Below are 23,952 nucleotides of genomic sequence, written 5' to 3'. Positions count from 1 at the left end.
ACCAAGTTTGGTGTAGTACTGATCAGCAGTTTTAGCAGAGGAATTTAATTAAGTTTGAATGATGGACAACAGAAAATGGACCAATCATCTACACTAACAGATGACAGTGTACTCTTGATCCAGATCACCTAAAAACAAATTGTTACAAGAGCAGCAAATTGTCATAATACTCACTGAGCATATTTATCAATTTTCCTTATTTCAACTAATTCAAGGGCCATAACTCCAAAGCTGCTTGATAAGCCCATAAACATTCTAAGTTTTGGTGAACACTGGATAAAAACAGCTACTTCTAATTAAGTGGACACTTGTCTATTTTCGCTAGAGCAACTTGGAGTATCTAGCTGGTTATCAAACTTGTCCAAGATACTATGACCATAAACATTGTCACCAAGAATAGCAAACACTGGATAGGAACTACTCAAGTTAGACTGTCAATTTTTGTAATTTCTAGTAATTTTTGTATTTTTTCGTAGTTCAATAGCCATAATGCCAGGGCTACTAGGACAATCAAGCTGGTTATGAAACATTGCGACCAAGTTTGGAAAACACTGGGTAAGAACTGCTCAAGTTAGAGGGTGGACAACTTTAGCAGACACCACCCGCTAGCTACATGTTATCATATAATATATCCTCTTTCATGGCATATCACAATACACAATGCTTATACCCTTTCAATGTTCATTTGCTGGTTAATATGTAGAACATGCTCAAAATCCCTAAATTATAATTATCAACTATTAAAATCAGGGGTCACGCTGTCGATTGCCACTTGAGCCATTTGCGACAAAAAATTAAATTAAAATTTTCTAAGTGGCGAAAATGGCCCGAAGCTACGTCTGTCTACAAAACTAAGATTATTGCCAGTTTTAGGAACCAAAAGGTGTGAAAAATCGATAATCTGTGTAGACAAACAACATCTGTTATTGAAAGGGAGGAAGCCAATTTACAAAACTTTTATTTGACCAGGCAGTTAATTGGCGATAATTAGATTATTGAATAACAAACTGGATAATTATTATTATAACCATCATTTTGTGCACTTGATACCTTTTTATGAGCAATCGGCCGTTAGACAATCTGTAGTAAATTTTCTTATCATGTTAGTTGCCGAGGGAAAGTTTGGGCAAAAACATATAAAAATGCTTCAGATAAGAAGAAATTGTAAGTATTGAACAGATATGATGATAGAAAGGCAATAAAACATTGGTATTTTATCAAAAATTTAATTCTAATTTACGTTTTCCGTATTTGTCACCCATTTTCGCGACCTTAATTTTCGGAAATTTCTGTCATTTCTGACGAGATTTTTTAGTGCAGTCTTAAATAAAAAGCCAATAAAGAGTCTACATTTAAGAAAAATATAAAAACTGTTGCAAAAGGAGCTCATATTTTAAAGTATTTTTCGAGAATAAAACATGAGAAGGCATCGAACCCCACCCACTTATAGGCAATATGCAAAATAAGACACTGCTTAAACAAAATTTCTTCTTTTTTGACATCTTTATTTTAAATATCATGTTCAGAATTTTTTTTATTAAATGGCAGATATTTATAATAATGATAATTTTAGATGTTAACAAAAATTGATTTCTAAATAGCTTTTTAAAGGGTTACTAAGAAATATGTCATAACTAAATTAATTTCTTGAGTGGTATGAGTACTTTGGTACATAAAATGTAGTCCTACAAGAACGTCAATGCTGTGCGCTTCCCCGTTGTTGGCCTCATAATTTCATCTTTGGAAAAAGCAGTGGCTCAGAGAAAAAAATTCCCAGTGTGACCCCTGAAAATAACGGTTTGTACAAGGTGGAAGGTTTTTAACAATGTCAATTTACACTTACTTAAAGTTGTGATTGTCTGTGACAGAGTTGAACTCCACCTGGAATGGAGAGTCTGATGTAGGGGAGAAAACTCCAGCATCAGATTTATCTGCACTGATATCCCCGTTTGTGTATGAGTAGTCAGATGCTGAAATACATGAACATCAACATAGAAGTCAAGCTAAACATATCGTATGAAACATGTATTAAAGTGTTATTGTGAAAATGAATGGTACAAACTGAAAATCTCAACCACTTTGGCAATCTAGTAAAAATTATGCTGTACAAATCAAACATCTCTGTATCATTGCTCTACCTGATTACAAAACAAGTTTTTCATACTTTTCAAGAATTAATTATGTACTTCCTCAACAAGTTTGCATGTTTGTAAAAAAAAAAAATGTTATTAAACACACCAATGTAAGCCTTACATGCTCTGCATATTTATCACAATCAACTCCTGGACTGTGTCTAAATAATAATCAAATCTCAAACAAACAAGTTAAACACCAGCCATCACTAGAAACAACACCCCCCAATAAAAACACTTGCCACATGTACTATAATATTGCATCAACAAGGCCAAGTTATCTCCTCATGTACACTATCAGTATCCTTGATTGTAACAGATAACAAACCTCAGTACAGCTAAGGAAAGTGCTATTTGCAGTCTCTTCACATACAACAAAATGCAATACATTAACGGCTCTATTTTTTGCCTATGGGAACCGAAGTCCTAGAAAAGTGGTTGAATTTACTGCTTGTTTTGGCTGTATTTCAAAACTGTTGGATTACTCTGATTTATTTTTTGTTAATAGAGCTATGTAAAAGCACACATATCCCATTGAAAAAATGACTGGCCATTGACTTAAAGTAGCATTATGCACATCTTACTGCAACATGGTGTGTTTTTTTTTGGTGAATGTTTTATGAAAGCAATTTTCGATGCTGCGTAAGTATTTGAAGTTGATGCTTTAGAAATAAAGAAATCAGACTAATAAGATAATAGTTCTTTTTTCAATCTTCTATGCAGTGATCTCCCTTAGCTATAGGTAGAGATTTCTGAAGTTAAGGGAAGCAACTCCTTCATGCAGTTTGACTTTTCTTAAAAAGACTGCCCCAGTCAAAATAAGAAGTCATATTTGGAAAGTTAAAATTTTGTACTGGTAACAGGAAGAGTTTGGTACATTGGGTTAATAGCTATAATTTCCTCCACCCATTTTACACATACATGTGTGTACATCTATTTCAGCTGGATTTTTACATGAACTAGAAATGTGTCCATGGGACACAGATGCCCCCACTACATGACATTAGTCAGGGGCCAGAACTCCTACAATACTGAATGAATCCGGATGCGAAACCCCAGGTGCACAACTACACATGCTGACCAACATTCCTGTAAACTTTGGTGATTCTAGGTCAAATACTTTTGGGGCTATGCACGACACAACATTAAAATGACCAATTTTTTACGAAGTCAGGGGCCATAACTCCTACATGACTGGATGAATCCGGACGCGAAACCCCAGGTGCACAACTACACATGCTGACCAACATGCCTGTAAAGTTTTGTGACTCTAGGTCATATACTTTTGGAGCTAGGCACGACACAACATTAAAATGACCAATTTTTACAAAGTCAGGGGCCATAACTTCTACATGACTGAATGAATCCGGACGCGAAACCCCAGGTGCACAACTACACATGCTGACCAAGATTCCTGTAAACTTTGGTGATTCTAGGTCAAATACTTTTGGAGCTATGCGTGACACAACATTAAAATGACCAATTTTTTACTAAGTCGGGGGCCATAACTCCTATATGTCTGGATGAATCCAGACGCGAAACCCCAGGTGCACAACTGCACATGCTGACCAACATGCCTGTAAAGTTTTGTGACTCTAGGTCATATACTTTTGGAGCTAGGCACGACACAACATTAAAATGACCAATTTTTACAAAGTCAGGGGCCATAACTTCTACATGACTGAATGGATCCGGATGCGAAACCCCAGGTGCACAACTACACATGCTGACCAACATTCTTGTAAAGTTTTGTGACTCTACGTCAAATACTTTCAGAGCTACGCGCGACACAACATTTTCGGAAGGACGGACGGACAACGAGGACAAGAGCAAATCTATATGCCTCCCCCAAAGTGGGGGCATAAAAATGGCATAATTTCACTTTATTAGTGTTACTATGTTAATTTCCTGTAAGGGTGGGTGCGGGGTACATAAGAAAAATGAAAATGACAGTAAACAAAGGCCACGATGGCAGACACTGATCTGACCCTCAATGCTGAATTGCAGAACAAGCAACAATGATGTGAAATTATTTTAAAATCAGGCATGTGGTTTCAGAGGACATTTCAGTTTTTCAAAAAGCCTCACAGGGAAAACTCGCCTAGCCCCTTGCTTGCCATGATATTGTGTTTTATCAAAACAGAATGATTTGAAGAAATTAAGTAGAATGTCGCTAAGGAACATTGGTGTGAATTTACCCTCAAATCTGGCCAGCTGTTTCAGAGAATATTAACAAAGTTTTCCATATATTCATATATAAGGAAAACTAGCCCCACCACCTGGTGACCATGTTTTTTAACAAAGAACTATTTGGAAGTATTTGGTAGAGGGTCACCCAAGGAACATTGCAGTCAGATGATATTCAAACAAGAGATCACAGAGTGATCTTGGCGCCCACCAATGTGCCATTTTTGAGTGTTACAAATTTCAAGACTTAATGACTAGCTCAAGGTCAAATTTCATTTCCGTACACAACACTGTGCATGTGGTCCAAATTCGAAAGATGTAGCTTGAGAAATGTGAAAGTAGGTCACTAGATCAATTTCAAGGACAAAGTTCTTTGTACACAAAACTATGCATGTGCATCAAGTTTGAAGGCTGTAGTTTGAGAAATTTGAAAGTAGGTCACTAGGTCAATCTTAAGGTCAAAGTTCATTTCGGTACACAAAACTATGCAAGTGGTCCAAATTTGAAGGCTGTAGCTTCAGAAATGTGAAAGTAGGTCACTAGGTCAAAATCAAGGTCAAATTTCACTTCACAACACAAATCTATGCATGTGGTCCAAATTTGAAGCCTGTATCTTCAAAAATGTGAAAGTAGGTCACTAGGTCAATGTCAAAGTCAAAGTTTGTTTTGGTACACAATCCTATGCATGTGGTCTAAATTTGAAGCCTGTAGCTACAGAAATGTGAAAGTAGGTCACTAGGTCAATCTTAAGGTCAAAGTTCATTTCGGTGCACAAAACTATGCAAGTGGTCCAAATTTGAAGGCTGTAGCTTGAGAAATGTGAAAGTAGGTCACTAGATCAAAATCAAGGTCAAATTTTATTTTGAAATACAGAACTATGCATGTGGTCCAAATTTGAAGCCTGTACCTTCAAAAATGTGAAAGTAGGTCACTAGGTCAATGTAAAGGTCAAAGTTTGTTTCGGTACACAAAACCATGCATGTGGTCCAAATTTGAAGGCTGTAGCTTGAGAAATGTGAAAGTAGGTCACTAGGTCAAAATCAAAGTCAAATTGTATTTCGGAATACAGAACTATGCATGTGGTCCAAATTTGAAGCCTGTACCTTCAAAAATGTGAAAGTAGGTCACTAGGTCAATGTAAAGGTCAAAGTTTGTTTCGGTACATAAAACCATGCATGTGGTCCAAATTTGAAGGCTGTAGCTTGAGAAATGTGAAGTAGGTCACTGGGTCAAAATCAAGGTCAAATTTCATTTCGGACACGAAAACTATGCATGTGGTCCAAATTTGAAGCCTGTACCTTCAAAATGTGAAAGTAGGTCACTAGGTCAATGTCAAGGTCAAAGTTTATTTCAGTGCACAAAACTATGCATGTGGTCCAAATTTGAAGGTTGTAGCTACAGAAATGTGAAAGTAGGTCAATAGGTCAAAATCAAGGTCAACTCATGTCAAGGTTCATCTTGCCACTCAAAACCATACATGTGGTCCAAATTTGAATGTTGTAGGTTATTGACAAGAAGTTTTTAAAAGCTTTTCCCTATATATGTCTATATGAACCATGTGACCCCCAGGGTGGGGCCATATTTGACCCTAGGGGGTTAATTTTAACAAACTTGGTACAGAACCACTAGATGGTGCTACATTACAAATATCAAAGCCCTAGGCTTTGTGGTTTGGACAAGAAGATTTTCAAAGTTTTTCTCTATGTAAGTCTATGTAAACCATGTGACCCCCGGGGCGGGGCCATATTTGACCCTAGTGGGATAATTTGAACAAACTTAGTAGAAGACCACTAGATGATGTCACATACAAAATATCAAAGCCCTAGGCCCTGTGGTTTTGGACAAGAGGTTTTTCAAAGTTTTTCCCTATGTAAGTCTATATAAACCATGTGACCCCCGGGGCGGGGCCATATTAGACCCATGGGAAATAATTTGAATCTTGTTGGTAGAGGACCACTAGATGATGCTTCATACCAAATATCAAAGCCCTAGGCTCTGTGGTTTTGGACAAGAAGATTTTTAAAGTTTTTCCCTATATAAATCTATGTAAATTATAGAAATAAACAAAGGGCCATAACTTACTAAAAAATTGTTGAACCAGTCTGATTTTTAGGGGGACACAACTAGGGTACCAATACATTATTCTGACAAAGTTTGGTCAAAATCCCCCTGGTAGTTTCTGAGGAGATGCGATAACGAGAAATTGTTAACGGAAGGACGGACGGACGGACGGAAGGACGCCGGACCACGGACGCAGAGTGATTTGAATAGCCCACCATCTGATGATGGTGGGCTAAAAATCAGGCCAGCAGTTTCAGAGAAGATTACAGCCATTGTCATTTTCTGTATAGGTTAATTTTAGCAAGCATGTTTATTTTTAGCACCCCAAAAGGCCAGAAATTGCTTTCTACAAATTAAAAAAAAAAATAAAATTGAAGCATACGCAACATGTTAACATGTAATATGTATATGTAAAAATGCATATAGATGTTTGTTGACAGAGGTAGAACTACTTTTTGTTGTTATTTGTAAAAGAAATGATTACTGAAATTCAGTACGAGATTATGTTAGTTCTGAGCCATATACTCCGCCCCCCACCCCACACACAAAAAACTACATCTGAACAGTTGTAAGCCAGCTTTTGCAAGCTTATATATTGTTGACAGTGTCATCCATTCATTCTAGGCCTTTTTTGTGTCACATTCATCATAAATACTGCTCAAGAGTAAGGGATGGTCCAGTGAAAAGAATGTAGCCAGATTAATTGCTTCTGAATAAGCAGTATCTAGTTACTCCTGTCCAATTATAGATATGACCAACCAAAGATCAATACATGGACAGCTTAATTATGCTAGTTTCACTTGCTACACTAATCAATTGATGACCTCAAATGACATCTTTTAGTCCATATTTAGGGCCGTTAAAAACAAGAGCTGTCGGATGACAGCGCGCTCGACTATTCGAAGAATTGACTGAAGAATGGGGTCAAAATATTTCCATAGATTTTCAGACAAAAGAAAAAAATGGATTAAACAAAAAATGGTCCTGTATTTGTGGATTTCGATTAGTCTTGCACTAAATGGCAATGTGTGACCATGTTGGCAAATATGTTAAGTTATATGTTAGGCAAAATATGGACTTGTATGAAAAATTTAACTAATTTCCAAGTCAAAAAAGGGCCATAATTCAGTCAAAATAGTTGACAGAGTTATGTACTCTTGCCTACAGATGGAAATCATGTTGATAAACTTGTGTTAAAAGTTTCAAAGCCACAGTTCAAATAGTTTTGACAAAACGCTGACTTGTAAGAAAAACTGAACAAATTTCAAAGTCCAAAAAGGGCCATAATTCAGCCATTATAGTTGTCAGAGTTATGTACTCTTGCCTACAGATGAAAATCATAATGATAAACAAGTGTTTAAAGTTTAAACACTTAAACCATATGTCAAATAGTCTTGACAAAACATGGACATATACAAAACAGAACCAATTTCCAAGTTCAAAAAGGGCCATAATTCAGTCAAAAAAGATGACAGAGTTATGTACTCTTGCCTATTGATAGAGACTATTATACTGAACAAGTTATAAAAGTTTCAAAGCCATATGTCAAACACTTTACACAAAATATAAACTGGTACGAAAAACTTAACCAAGATTTCTAAGTCAAAAGGGGCCATAATTCAGCCAAAATGCTTGATGGAGTTATGTATTCATGCCCACAACTGGACATGGTGATGGTAAACATGTGTTGAAAGTTTCAAAGCTTTATCTCAAAAGACTTTGTCAAATGCAGACAGGTACGAAAAACTTAACCAAGATTTCTAAGTCAAAAAGGGGCCATAATTCAACCAAAATGCTTGATGGAGTTATGTTCTCTTGCCTACAACTGGACATGGTGATGGTAAACAAGTGTTGAAAGTTTCAAAGCTTTATCTCAAAAGACTTTGTCAAAATATGAACTGGTACGAAAAACTTAAACAAGATTTCTAAGTCAAAAGGGGCCATAATTCAGTCAAAATGCTTGACAGAGTTATGTTCTCTTGCCTATAACTGGACATGGTGATGGTAAACAAGTGTTGAAAGTTTCAAAGCTTTATCTCAAAAGACTTTGTCAAAATGTGGACTGGTACGAAACACTTAACCAGGGTGTGGCGCCGATGCCGGCACCGACGCAGTGGTGAGTAGGATAGCTCTACTTATTCTTCAAATAGTCGAGCTAAAAATTAGATTGATTTTCACAAGATTGGCATCTCTGTTTTTCATCAATTTTCAAGCAGACACAAAATGCCTATTCTTGTGAACCATACCAGCACACCTCAACCTGGAATATGATTATGTGAGTGTTGGAGTCCTCCTCCTCAGATATATTTGATTAGCACATTTATTAAATGCCAGATCTTTAAAGAGAATATGACCTCAAAGGCATTGATTTATAATGATATTGAGCAATCTTTACTTCTATTTTGCATATGGCACTTGTGACTGTTAAGGCAAATGACAAAGGTCACTGGAAAATTGCTTTTCTACTAAAATTGATGTTATTGGAAAATAGAAACCACAGAGTATTCTGTGATTTTAAGGGTAATATCTTTGATTCAGAATAAATAGGAGCAACTTTAAGTGTGGGTGGAAATTTGCAGGAAATTACTTTCATAATTTGCATTCAACTTCAGTGCTTTCCCACTAAGTTACCATCGTTATTTGTTTATTGGAGATCTAGACATTTTTTTCTTTAAATCTATTCTACACGGCAAAGCACCTCTCAATCTCCTTAATATCAAAACACTAGTAATTGAGGAAATTCTAAAATCTTTTCAATAAATTTGTGCTTACAGTCAAACTGACACAGTAGGGTCATACATTTAAGTGTACATAAAGACTTTGGTTGCTTCTCCTGGCATTAGTTCTGGCAAGTGAATCATGCTATCAAACACACGGTTTTCCACAACCTGAGCACGGCTCCAACTCACAGCATTTGAGGCAAATCATTTTGAGTCCACAATTTTTCATTTTTTGTTTACCACAGGCTTTTGCGATAATCACTTTCTTTTGTCCCACTTTAAGAAACATAATTTGCAGGCAACAATAGAGGGATAAATAATCACTGAACTTACTACTGCTTGTTGTGTTGCCTATTCCACTGTCGTTTGGTTCAAACTGGCCAGTGTCAGATGGATGAGCACCAGGGGTGGAGGATTTGACACTTAAGAACACAGATGCATTAGGATTCAGAGCTGCTGACTTTGGTGTGACCTGAAATATATATACAATCAGGCTACAATTAACAATAACAAAACATATGGTACACTGTTGGGCTTTAGTTTTGTATTGTTTATCAATCCTTATCAATAAATGTCTGACTTCATGCAATCTGTTTGACAAGTCTGGTATATGGTGTATGACCTGAGAAAAAACCCAACAAATTAGTAAAACAAATGATATACTACCAAAACATAATTAAACTAATTCATGACTGGTCTATGCCTGGTTCAGCTGGTTTTGAACAAGTAAATCATTATGCTGCTCGACTGAACATGTTTGCTTACAGGTCATGTCATTGTGCAAATCGGTGGGTCATGTTTGTATACAGCTGATCAGTTGATCATGTGTGTAAACAGGCCAGTTGATCATGTTTGTAAACAGGCCAGTTGATCTTGTGTGTAAACAGGCCAGTTGATCATGTTGGTGAACAGGTCAGTTGATCATGTTTGTAAACATGCCAGTTGATCATATTTGTGAACAGGCCAGTTGGTCATGTTTGTGAACAGGCCAGTTGGTCATGTTTGTGAACAGGTCATTTGGTCATGTTTATAAACATGCCAGTTGATCATGTTTCTGAATAGGACTGGGCCGATAACTTGGTAAATCGGATCCGATTCGATTACTAGGTGAAACTGGTTTCAATTTTGCAAAACCTCTAATCGCTCTTAAACAATAAACATTACGAATCGTACTTTATCTTTATATATTTCTTTGACCAGCACATAGACCCGCAGTATATTTCCGCCAAAACACATCAATCAACATAATCAATAGTCTTGGATTTGCCTGTCATGATATATTTAAACTGAAACACACCAAAATATGACTTATTAATTATCAAACTGCTTGCAAACGATGAAGTCCGTAAGTTCCTAATAAAGTCAGCTGCTGGAAGAACCTTGATACTGTCATCTGGAAAGAAAAGAGCATTTTCAAAATGGCGGCCGATTAACCGGTTCAATTTGATTTCATACAAATGATTAACTGGTTTCAAAATTTTGAAGTCGTCCCAGCCCTATTTCTGAACAGGTCAGTTGATCAAATTTGTAAACAGATCAGTTGATCATGTCTGTATACAGGCCAGCTGATCATGTTTGTATACAGGTCAGCTGATCATGGTTGTATACAGGCCAGTTGATCATGCTTGTATATAGGCAAGTTGATCATGTTTGTATCTAGGCAAGTTGATCATGTTTGTATACAGGCCAGTTGATCGTGCTTGTATACAGGCAAGTTGATGTGTGTAAACAGGTCAGTTGGTCATGTTTGTAAACAGATTAGTTGATTATACAGGCCAGTTGATCATGTTTGTAAACAGGCCAGTTGATCATGTTTGTAAACAGGTCAGTTGATCATGTTTGTAAACAGGCCAGTTGACCATGTTTGTATACAGGCCAGTTTATCATATTTGTAAAGAGTTCAGGCATTGTTTTGATTGGTTGATCTTGTCAACAGGTCAGTTGTCGATTGGTTGATCATATCTGGTTATCAGGTTCCTCATTGTGCAGGTGAATTGCTCATGCTTGTTAACAGCTTAAATCTGAAAAAAAAAAAGTCTTAACTTGAAAGCAAATATTTAAGTTACAACCAATAAACATCAAGATATTAAATTAGCTTTCCTCCGAACCATGAAGTACAATCAGCTGAGACATTTTTCCAACAAATCTACAAATTTGTCCATTTTTTTCATATAACTGAAACCCAGTGACATAAAAATAGTTTTAATGAACAACCGAATTGTATAGAGATGGCTCAGACCAAATAAAAGATTGATAGTGCCCATCCTAGAAATAAATCATGAAAAAAACAACCTATCAAATATGCAGTCTCCAAGAATAGCTGGAAATTTTCTGCAAGATTTTATCAATGAAACTCGTAAGATGAGGCAATGTGATAGCTCCAACATGAGAAGAGTACTTTCATTCATGCTATAAAACTGATTGCTTATTTCCCCTTTAAAATGACAAGACAGCCTCAATCAGTACTGACAGCAGAACAAACTGCAAACAGTACTGACATAGTTCTTATTTATTTTGTTTGTCCAGTATTGTATTAAGGTATTATATCACTAATAGTAATGTTTACAAAATGGCCTTTGCTTGGTATGTTCTGAAAGGTAACCGTGTTTTGCACTATTTTACAACTTTTAAACAACTTTTACCGTGCCCCTTTTTATAAATTTTGTATAACTTATGGTATCTCCTCAAGCTCAAGTAGAGACAAATTTCAAAGTGACAGCCACTATCCAAAACGTTTGCAGAGAACTCATTTAACCATTAATTTTAATAAAAGAAACATCAAACTATTGGTAACAATTATAAAACACAAAAAAAAAATGTAAATATCATTTTTTCTATGGTGCCTCAAGAAAATGAATTTAATGAGACAGAATTCATACTTCAACATTGAAAAAAATAAGGTCGAATGCTGTGTTTGTTTTGAATTTTGCTTACTCCATTTAAAAATAACCTTACGGCAGACGTAAAACTTACCTAAATTTCTTCCACAATATATAATCTAAGAGTGAAAGCAAAATAGAGAACTTTCACTGCGTGTAACTCAATATTTTTGAAGATGTGTAACTCTACCCCTTCTGTTTAAGGTTTCGATGGAGGCCTTGAGAAACAAAAATCAAACAACACCAAATCATAGAAAGAAAGAGTTGTTTGACATGAAAATTGAATAGCATGTAAAACATGTATATTACTTTACGAAACAAGTGTCACTTTGGCACTTTGAATGAATAGTTATGGCCGATGTTAAAGTTTAGGACCTTTGACCTACGGAGCTGGGTCTTGCACACGACACGTCATCTTACTGTGTCACACATTCATGCGTAGTTATTTTAAAATCCATGCATGAATGACAAAGATATGGACAGGACACGCCCATCAATGCACTATCATGAAAAATGACCTATAACGTCTAAGTGTGACCTTGACCTTTGAGCTACGGACCTGGGTCTTGCGCGCGACACGTCGTCTTACTGTGGTACACATTCATGCCAAGTTATTTAAAAATCCATCCATGGATGACAAAGATATGGACAGGACACGCCCATCAATGCACTATCCTTTAACATCTAAGTGTGACCTTGACCTTTGAGCTACGGACCTGGGTCTTGCGCACGACACGTCGTCTTACTGTGGTACACATTCATGCCAAGTTATTTAAAAATCCATCCATGGATGACAAAGATATGGACCGGACACGCCCATCAATGCACTATCCTTTAACATCTAAGTGTGACCTTGACCTTTGAGCTACGGACCTGGGTCTTGCGCACGACACATCGTCTTACTGTGGTACACATTCATGCCAAGTTATTTGAAAATCCATCCATCGATGACAAAGATATGGACCGGACACGCCCATCAATGCACTATCCTTTAACGTCTAAGTGTGACCTTGACCTTTGAGCTACGGACCTGGGTCTTGCACGCGACACGTCGTCTTACTGTGGTACACATTCATGCCAAATTATTTGAAAATCCATCCATCGATGACAAAGATATGGACTGGACACGCCCATCAATGCACTATCCTTTAATGTCTAAGTGTGACCTTGACCTTTGAGCTACGGACCTGGGTCTTGCGCGCGACACGTCGTCTTACTGTGGTACACATTCATGCCAAGTTATTTGAAAATCCATCCATCGATGACAAAGATATGGACAGGACACGAAAATTGCGGACAGACTGACAGACCGACAGACAGACGGTTCAAAAACTATATGCCTCCCTTCGGGGGCATAAAAAAATTTGGTCCCATAGCCCCCCTAAGAATTGCAGTAAAAGTTGATTTATGGTAGGAATTGAATACTCTTCAAAAAGGAGGTTCTCTATTAGTAATCTAATACCTTAAATCACAATGACACATACCTGATATATTTGCTACATTCCAGTTTTTGACAATGGAAAAAGAACCCAGCTGCCCCTGCATGTATTATATCAGGCACAAGTAATGGTTAACAACACCAACTTCCTGTAAACTGGTTGAAAGGCTTCTTCGCATGAAAAAATTCTTCCCCTCAAGCTAGGTTTTGAACCCAGTGGTGAGAGGGAAGTGATTAAAAGTAAACAACCTTAACCACTGAGCTAAGGAGACTCTAACAACAGTAACTGTTGTCAAATTGCAACAGCACTGAAAACAGTGTTTTTACTTTGATTGCAAACTGTACTGTCAATATATTGGAAACAGCACTGACAGCAGCTCTACCTGGTAAGTGGCAAACAGCAATGAGACCATTACTATCTTAAACTTTAAAACAGCATCAAGAGCAGTTCTATCTGGTTGGTTGCAAACAGCATTGAGAGGAGTTCTACCTGGTAGGTTGCAAACAGCACTGAGAGGAGTTCTACCTGGTAGGTTGCAAACAGCATTGAGAGCAGTTCTACCTGGTTGGTTGCAAACAGCACTGAGAGGAGTTCTACCTGGTAGGTTGCAAACAGCACTGAGAGGAGTTCTACCTGGTAGGTTGCAAACAGCACTGAGAGGAGTTCTACCTGGTAGGTTGCAAACAGCACTGAGAGGAGTTCTACCTGGTTGGTTGCAAAACAGCACTGAGAGGAGTTCTACCTGGTAGGTTGCAAACAGCATTGAGAGCAGTTCTACCTGGTAGGTTGCAAACAGCACTGAGAGGAGTTCTACCTGGTAGGTTGCAAACAGCACTGAGAGGAGTTCTACCTGGTTGGTTGCAAACAGCAATGAGAGCAGTTCTACCTGGAAGGTTACAAACAGCACTGAGAGCAGCTATACCTGGTAGGTTGCAAACAGCACTGAGAGCAGTTTTACCTGGTAGGTTGCAAACAGCACTGAGAGTTCTACCTGGTAGGTTGCAAACAGCACTGAGAGCAGTTCTACCTGGTAGGTTGCAAACAGCACTCGAAACACTTCTTCCTGGTAGGTTGCAAACAGCACTGAGAGCAGTTTTACCTGGCAGTTTGCAAACAGCACTGAGAGCAGTTTTACCTGGTAGGTTGCAAACAGCACTTAGAGCAGTCCTACCTAGTAGGTTGCAAACAGCACCGAGAGCAGTTCTACCTGGTAGGCTGCAAACAGCACTGAGATCAGTTTTACCTGGTAGGTTGCAAACAGCACTGAGAGCAGTTTTACCTGGTAGGTTGCAAACAGCACTGAAAGCACTTCTACCTGGTAGGTTGCAAACAGCACCAAGAGCACTTCTACCTGGTAGGTTGCAAACAGCACTGAGAGCAGTTCTACCTGGTAGGTTGCAAACAGCACTGAGAGCAGTTCTACCTGGTAGGTTGCAAACAGCACTGAAAGCACTTCTACCTGGTAGGTTGCAAACAGCACTGAAAACACTTCTACCTGGTAGGTTGCAAACAGCAACGAGAGCAGTTTTACCTGGTAGGCTGCAAACAGCACTGAGAGCACTTCTACCTGGTAGGCTGCAAACAGCACTAAAAGCACTTCTACCTGGTAGGTTGCAAACGGCACTGAGAACAGTTCTACAAACAACATGGAGAGCAAATCTACCTGGTAGGTTGCAAACAGCACTGAGAGCTGTTCTACCTGGTAGGTTGCAAACAGCACAGAAGGAGTTCTACTGGTAGGTTGCAAACAGCACTGAGAGCAGTTTTAACTGGTAGGTTGCAAACAGCACTGACAGCAGTTCTACCTGGTAGGTTGCAAACAGCACTCAATGCACTTCTACATGGTAGGTTGCAAACAGCACTGAAAAAATTGGTTCTTAGCAGTTTCACCTGGCAGGTTGCATTAACACTGACATTATTATCATCTTCAGTACTTTTCTCTAGTAAATATTACAAACAGTACTGACAGCAGTGCTGCCCCTATCAGACTGGTCACAGTAGTGACTTTAGGTACTTGTACTGAGCACTACAAGGCAGACCAGAGGCATGGACTCAAGGAAGTGTCTGAAGAGAATGACAGTGATGTTCATGGACTGGAGGAAGTGTCTGAAGAGACAGACAGTGATGTTCATGGACTAGGGGGAAGTGTCTGAAGAGACAGACAGTGATGTTCATGAACTAGGGGGAAGTGTCTGAAGAGACAGACAGTGATGTTCATGGACTTGAGGAAGTGTCTGAAGAGACAGACAGTGATGTTCATGGACTAGGGGGAAGTGTCTGAAGAGACAGACAGTGCTGTTCATGGACTAGAGGGAAGTGTCTGAAGAGACAGACAGTGATGTTCATGGACTAGGGAGAAGTGTCTGAAGAGACAGACAGTGATGTTCATTGACTAGGGGGAAGTGTCTGAACAGACAGACAGTGATGTTCATGGACTAGGGGGAAGTGTCTGAAGAGACAGACAGTGATGTTCATGGACTAGGGGGAAGTGTCTGAAGAGACAGACAGTGATGTTCATGGACTTGAGGAACTGTCTGAAGAGAGAGACAGTGATGCTCATGGACTAGGGGAAAGTGTCTGAAGAGACAGATAGTGATGTTCATGGACTAGGAGGAAGTGTCTGAAAAGACAGCCAGTGATGTTCATGGACTAGGGGAAAGTGTCTGAAGAGACAGACAGTGATGTTCATGGACTAGGGGGAACTGTCTGAAGAGACAGACAGTGACTATCATAAACAATTTCTTCAAGTAAGCAAAAACATCCCACATCTTCGTCCCTCCAAAACTTCTCTAAGTGCGCTGCACGCTGCTGTCATCAAGATTCAATCCCAAACTGCATAAAAATTTAACATGGAAATTTTCCTAAACATTTCAACATAATTATTGTACCTAAAGTAAGACTGGGACCATTATATCTTTATATACAACAAATTTCTTTACAGCTAAAGGAAGTTCCAACCAGTAACTGTAGGACGAAAATTATTTCTTAACAGCTAACAAACACATCCCTGTTTTTTCAAGACACCTAAAACTTTCTCTTCTAGAATCAATAAAGCAGCATCCGCCCCCTCAATGTCCCGATACAGTAGATATTGATCATCTGGGACCAAGCTTACAATTCTTAAATCTGATTACCGCGACCACCAATAAAACCTTATTACAATGCAAAAATCAAATTAATCATTCTTCAATAATAAGGTCTTGCTCAAGACTGGTCACTATTTTTGCCATTTATACAGAGCCACATATTTACCAGCAAAATCTGAAAATATGTCTATGACTGAATCTTAAAATCAGTTGATTAAAATTTTTGAAGCCAAACTTACAATATAACATAAACTGACAAAGTAAGTACACATCTCCATCCTTCCGACATATATTTCTCTGAAAAGTCAAGTTTTCCCTTATAATGAGACCATTTATTTCATGTAAGTACCAATAAAATGGAAGTGGAAGAAATGACCTATTCAATTTAATATACTGAATGGTAAAAATTTGACCTCCCTGTGGGAAATTGGCAATTACTGATTGATGGAAGATAACATTGTGAGGTTTTTCAATCAGTTTTAAAGTTCACAGGTCTGTAAATGTTACATGACAGAACTATGATATAACAAGGCAGTCTGAAAGACAGCTAAATCCCCCGCCACTGCTATGGATAGTGAAAGGGTAAAACCTTTGATTTTAGCTGTGACCTTGACCTTGAACTGACATGGCTGACTCATGAATTCTGCACAACGTCTTATGAGGTGATCATTTGACCAAAGTTTTATGAAAATCCTTCAAGGGGTTTAGGAGATACAGAGCTGAAACCTTTGACCTTCAGTTGTGACCTTGACCTTCAGTTGACATGGCTGACTCACGAGTTCTTGATGAGGTGATCATTTGACCCAAGTTTGATGAAAATCCTTCAAGGGGTTAAGGAGATACAGAGCGGACACAAAATGGAAGGCTCAAACCTTTGACCTTCAGTTGTGACCTTAACCTTGAGCCAACATGGCTGACTTATAAGTTCTGCACATTGCCTTGATGAGGTGATCGTTTGACCCAAGTTTGATGAAAATCCTTCAAGGGGTTTAGGAGATATAGAGCGGACACAAAATGGAAGGTTCAACCTTTGACCCTAAGTTGTGACCTTGACCTTGAGCCGGCATGACTGACTCATAGGTTCTGCACATCGTCTTGATGAGGTGATCATTTGACCCAAGTTTTATAAAATTCCTTCAAGGGGTTTAAGAGATATAGAGCGGACACAAAATGGAAGGCTCAAACCTTTGACCTGGAGTTGTGACCTTGACCTTGAGCCGGCATGGCTGACTCATGGGTTCTGCACATTGTCTTGATGAGGTGATCATTTGACCCAAGTTTTATAAAATTCCTTCAAGGGGTTTAGGAGATATAGAGCGGACACAAAATGGCAGGCTCAAACCTTTGACCTTGAGTTGTGACCTTGACCTTGAACCGACAAGGCTGTCTCATGGGTTCTGCACATCATCTTGATGAGGTGATCATTTGACCCAAGTTTCATGAAAATCCTTCAAGGGGTTTAGGAGATATGGACCGGACACGATTTTGTTACGGACGAAAGGACGGACGGAAGGACGGACGCAGACCATTCCTATAATCCCTCCGCCACGGCGGGGGATTAATTATCTGTAAGTGTGACATCACTGATATGTGACATCACTAATGTAATGGTGCACTATTAAAGTGTGACATCACTGAGTTATAATATAATGGTCTACAAATATGTCCCTAATATAATAGGGTAATGATTTATAAGTGACATCATGATTACATTCACCTTCATCAAATAAAGCTAATATATTTCATTTTAGTGTTTAAAAATAGCAACAACAAAAGTGTGTCAAGGCAAGGGGTACTTGAAGAATACAACAACAAGATTGTATAGATCTGACAATCATATACAGACACAACCGTTTGAAAACATGATAAAATTGGAGATTGTAAATTATAATACCATGTCTCACCTGTTTTGGATTGATCTCCACTTGGTTGTGTTGTCTGTTCTGTTTTACACACAGAACCACCGAGTTGGACGAATAATAGAAAACATCTCCTGGAAGCATCTGCTCAAGGGGACAGCCCTCGTAATCTGAGCATGCACAAAATCTGCAGTAATCACAGCTTATCTCACCTGAATCCCCTCCATTAGGGTCAGAATAGTTCCCATAACCGTCATAATCCACCACAGAAACACCATCATTCTCATTGTATATATTTACATTTGGAAATGCACCATTATTTTTTATTGCACCATTTGAATAACTGTTACTGTAATACAGTTTATGTCGTGGGAAGAAAGTCCGAATTTGAACATATTTGCCATCTGTAGTATGTTGAAAGTCAGTCTGATATCTTTGGTTAGTAGAGTTGTCATAGAAACTACAATCTTCCCCACTTACATCACTTGTATCACTATAAATACCGCCAGTATTTGTTCCAAGACTTACACTGGAGTCTATATATGAATGCCATAGATTTGGACTTGGATCAAGGCTGCTACTTGTATCATGTTCACTTGTCCATGAACTTGCACTGTATTGGCTACAATTTGAATCGCTGCTCACACCTGCTTGGTAACTTGTGTCAACCTCAAGAGCTCTTCTATATTCTGGCTTACAAGTCAATTCTGGGTGCAGCTCTGACACAACATTTTCTGGAACTCCTTTCTCTTCGTGACACACCCTTTCCTCTTCATTATCAGCAGTACCAGATGAATCAACTTCTTTTATATCAACCTCTAGATTATTTTTTTCATCAGTCTGAGTAACACTCTCTTGTTTTGTTACAATTTGCTTATTATTGCTAGTGTCTTCTGTAAATTCTATTAAAATATCATCTTTATTCTCTGTCACTTTTTCATCTTTTTTCAACTGTTTATTTCTTTTCTTGAATTCTGATTTCCTCAACTTCTTTATTTTTAGGCCATTGTTTTTTGCACATGGATCATCTACATTATCATTTATGAATGTTTTGGTATCATCACTACATTTTGTGACCTCTTCAGCAGTACTGTAAACATCAACTGTTGGATTATCATTTATATCAGCAGTTACATTAAATGTATCATTTTTTTTCTCTTTGAAAATTTCTACAGAATCTGTAGTGCCAGAATCTCTACTGCTCTCTACTTCAGTCTTTTCTTCATCCTTTAACTGAGATGTGGTCTTCAAGTCAACTTCAGTTTTAGACTGAGGACTTTCACTCAGAGAGGCTTTATTCTCAACCTCTGACTCATCATATCTCTCATCTACCCTTTCATTTTCTTCCAAATCTGAAGGGTTTACATAATCAAAATAGTCTATGACTGGCGTTCCCTTTGAACCTTTAGTACTGTTGTCATGGCAGCTAGAGGCAGGGAAATACCTTCGTCCGTGGAAGGCCGCCGTCTCTATTTGTGTGTTTAACCGCAGTGTTTCGTAATTCGACTCCACTTTGAAAATGTTAACACTTCCTACTTCTGCTAAAACAATCAACTATATATGGAAATGGAAAACAAGATGATACTACTTTCTTAGAAATTCTGTTTTCTTTCTATTGTAGAAAATATTATTCAAACTCCACTTTTATCTTTAAATTCTTAACATCTAATGAAGGACTGTACTTCTGAATTTCCTGTTAATTTACATCTGGTAAAAAACCTGGTTCATGTTCTCGTTTATTTTAATATAAAACAGATTTATGGAATTTCCTTCCTCATTTATTCAAAAATCTCCTATCGTTTCTCCATGTAGGGAAAACTGTCAATATGTACTAATCACCAATGAGCTAATCAATCCTTCCTCTATCTTCCTATGTTGTAACAAATAAGGCACAAATATAATGTGGTGACATGTATCTGGCTATTTTTGTCCTGGTTTTTTCCTATCTTATTGATTAACTGAAGGTAACGAAAAAAAGACCATGGTACACAGTATCAAGATAAAATCAATGTTTGGATATAAGATTTGCACTTTTTCTTTAAAGACTTTCATCTTTTCCCCACTTCTGATATGATAAAAGGCAAACACAATTCACTTTCAACAGTCAGTGAGAAATCAAAATATAGCACTATATACATTTTTGTAATGGGTTTTCACACACACGTCTTACTGTAATCAAAATTTTTGGTTGGAGTCATAATAGTACTTCCTTGTTGTAACAGAGAACTACAGTATGGTATACTACTACTACACTTTAAATCCCCACACCCCACAAATACGAAATTATGTGAGAAGTTAAGAAGTTAAGAAATTTCTAAAACAGAATTAACTGTAATTCTTTTTGAATACATGTAAATTATTATCTATACAGACATGGCAGTTAATTTACAGTTCAAAATATTCTTACTTTTGTGACCTAAAATAGACATTACTTTTAATATCACAGAAACCCCAGTACGAAGAGTAAGGAAACTCTAGAAGTTTTGAGTGACAATAAATTATTGTCTATGTCCTATTTCTTCAGTTATCACAATTATTCAGTTTGTATTTTCAAGATATGTCATACTCGTGTACGAAATACTGCATGTACAAAAATGTATTAAAATTGCAAGGGTAATGTGTTTCTTTTTGGCCTAAACATGATTACCTTAAAGTAGTTTTATTCTATAACTGGCAAATTCTGTAAAAGTGCAAACTTCAAACTTTTAAGTACTCCCTACTCTCTAATGTTAAACAGTAGTCTCTCTTCAAAAATAAAGATGAAATGTTTTTTTTTCTCTTTCTAATTATATGCAGACATTTCAAAATAAAAAAAGATTTTATATTATAGGTAAGAAGTTTGTCAGCATATAATCAAAAACAAAATTTAAAATATGTTTTTATATTTCAGCATGGTCATTCGCATTCTTGCAACTTTTTATGATATTTTTCATTTTTATTTTTTATTTGAGAAATAGAAAGACCAATTACACAGAGTAAGCTCCCTATTAAAAATATGTTTTATTATTTTTAATAAAATTTTGTAATTACTCCCCTTTAATATGGAAGTATTTTGAAAAAAAAAAGAAGATTTTTTATTCTATCAGTTTCAACATAATTTCTAGTTTCATATTAAATATATAATACAATAGACTTAATATCTATATCATTCCTTAGCCAAGGTATGCAAATCAAGTTTATACATGTGCTAAAATAAAACTGTCTTGGTTTGGCGAAATAATATTTATATGTTAAAACTTCAAACAAAACCATTTCTTACAAAAATCTGATTAACCACCATTAAAAGCGAAAAATGAGATTAATATTTTATTAATTCCTTTGTTTTTGATTGTAAACTAGTATCTTCAATATTTTTAGATATTCTGATATCTATATGTGAAAGCTCATTAATATTATTATAAAGGCACATCTGGTAGTTTCTTTCTAATAGACAAGATTTTCTAAAAAAATGTCTTTTACTACCTATTTCAAGTCGTGACTGACTTTTTGACTTTTACAGCCTATTTCAAGCCGTGACTGAATTTGTGACATTTATTGCCTATTTCAAGCCATGATTGACTTTTACTGCCTATTTCAAGTCGTGACTGACTTTTACTGCCTACTTCAAGACGTGACTGACTTTTACTTCCTATTTCAAGACGTGACCCATTTTACTGCCTATTTGAAGCCCTGACTGACTTTTACTGCCTACTTCAAGATGTGACTGACTTTTACTTCCTATTTCAAGACGTGACCCATTTTACTGCCTATTTCAAGCTGTGACTGACTTTTACTGCCTATTTCAAGTCGTGACTGACTTTTACTGCCTACTTCAAGACGTGACTGACTTTTACTTCCTATTTCAAGAAGTGACCCATTTTACTGCCTATTTCAAGACGTGACCGACTTTGACAGTCTATTTCAAGCTGTGACCGACTTTCACTGCCTACTTCAAGACGTGACTGACTTTTACTGCCTATTTCAAGACATGACTGACTTTTACTGCCTATTTCAAGACGTGACTGATTTTACTGCCTATTTCAAGATGTGATTGACTTTACTGCCTATTTGAAGCCCTGACTGACTTTACTGCCTATTTCAAGACGTGACTGACTTTTACTGCTATTTGAAGCCTGCTGACGTTTTACTGCCTATTTCAAGACGTGACTGACTTTTACTGCCTATTTGAAGCCCTGACTGACTTTATTGCCTATTTCAAGATTTGATTGACTTTTACTGCCTATTTCAAGACGTGACTGACTTTTACTGCCTATTTCAAGCCGTGACTGACTTAAATTTTACTGCCTATTTCAAGACGTGACCCATTTTACTGCCTATTTCAAGCTGTGACTGACTTTTACTGCCTATTTCAAGTCGTGACTGACTTTTACTGCCTACTTCAAGACGTGACTGACTTTTACTTCCTATTTCAAGAAGTGACCCATTTTACTGCCTATTTCAAGACGTGACCGACTTTGACAGTCTATTTCAAGCTGTGACCGACTTTCACTGCCTACTTCAAGACGTGACTGACTTTTACTGCCTATTTCAAGACATGACTGACTTTTACTGCCTATTTCAAGACGTGACTGATTTTACTGCCTATTTCAAGATGTGATTGACTTTTACTGCCTATTTGAAGCCCTGACTGACTTTTACTGCCTATTTCAAGACGTGACTGACTTTTACTGCCTATTTGAAGCCCTGACTGACTTTTACTGCCTATTTCAAGACGTGACTGACTTTTACTGCCTATTTGAAGCCCTGACTGACTTTATTGCCTATTTCAAGATTTGATTGACTTTTACTGCCTATTTCAAGACGTGACTGACTTTTACTGCCTATTTCAAGCCGTGACTGACTTAAATTTTACTGCCTATTTCAAGACGTGACTGACTTTTACTGCCTTTTCAAGCCATGACTGACTTTTACTGCCTATTTCAAGCCGTGATTGAATTTTTGACTTTTATTGCCTATTTCAAGCCGTGACTGACTTTTACTGCCTATTTCAAGACATGACCGACTTCTACAGCCTATTTCAAGCAGTGACTGACTTTTACTGCCTATTTCAAGATGTGACTGACTTTTACTGCCTATTTCAAGATGTGACTGACTTTTACTGCCTATTTCAAGCCATTACTGACTTTTTCACAGTTTAAACAACCTTGAGAAAATGGTAATGTGAAATGTATGTTGTTAAATGCAAGATCTGTTTTAAGTAAAACTATCTATTAACGTCAAAATTCCAAAATCTCCAACTAAGAAGGAATGCGCACTTAAATCTACTACAAATATTTCTGATTAAGCCACTCTGTCTATTTAACGCTTCTTTTTATGGTAGAGAATGAAAACTTCATGACCAAGTGAAACTTTACTGTGAAATTGTTGTGAACAGTAAATTATACTGCTGACATGTATAATTTGATGATAATAGATGTACCAATAACCAGATAGGCTGCACCCATTACACAACCCTTGAAGCCCATAGGCTGCACCCATTACACAACCCTTAATTTAATTTAAAGCCCATAGGCTGCACCTCTTTAACGATAATAACCTGAGCAACTGCACCTGTCATACAACAACTAACTCAAGAGATCTGTTCCTTAT

General features: G+C 37.4%; 1 protein-coding gene across 1 annotated transcript in view; it reads right to left on the bottom strand.

The window, feature by feature from the left end:
- LOC123538119 (uncharacterized) overlaps positions 1-23,952 on the bottom strand; it is a 109,347-nt gene that overhangs the window by 31,904 nt on the left and 53,491 nt on the right. Inside the window, exons 5-6 of the mRNA XM_053529780.1 lie at positions 9,434-9,572; positions 1,844-1,970 (exon numbers count right to left, since the gene is read on the bottom strand). Of these exons, the coding sequence (XP_053385755.1) occupies positions 1,844-1,970; positions 9,434-9,572 (266 nt within the window). The remainder of the gene's footprint in view (positions 1-1,843; positions 1,971-9,433; positions 9,573-23,952) is intronic.

This window comes from Mercenaria mercenaria, chromosome 18 (genome assembly GCF_021730395.1).
Source record: "Mercenaria mercenaria strain notata chromosome 18, MADL_Memer_1, whole genome shotgun sequence".
Lineage (NCBI taxonomy): Eukaryota > Metazoa > Mollusca > Bivalvia > Venerida > Veneridae > Mercenaria > Mercenaria mercenaria.
The sequence above is the reverse complement of the archived record's forward strand: the minus strand, read 5'-3'. Positions and strand labels throughout refer to the sequence as shown.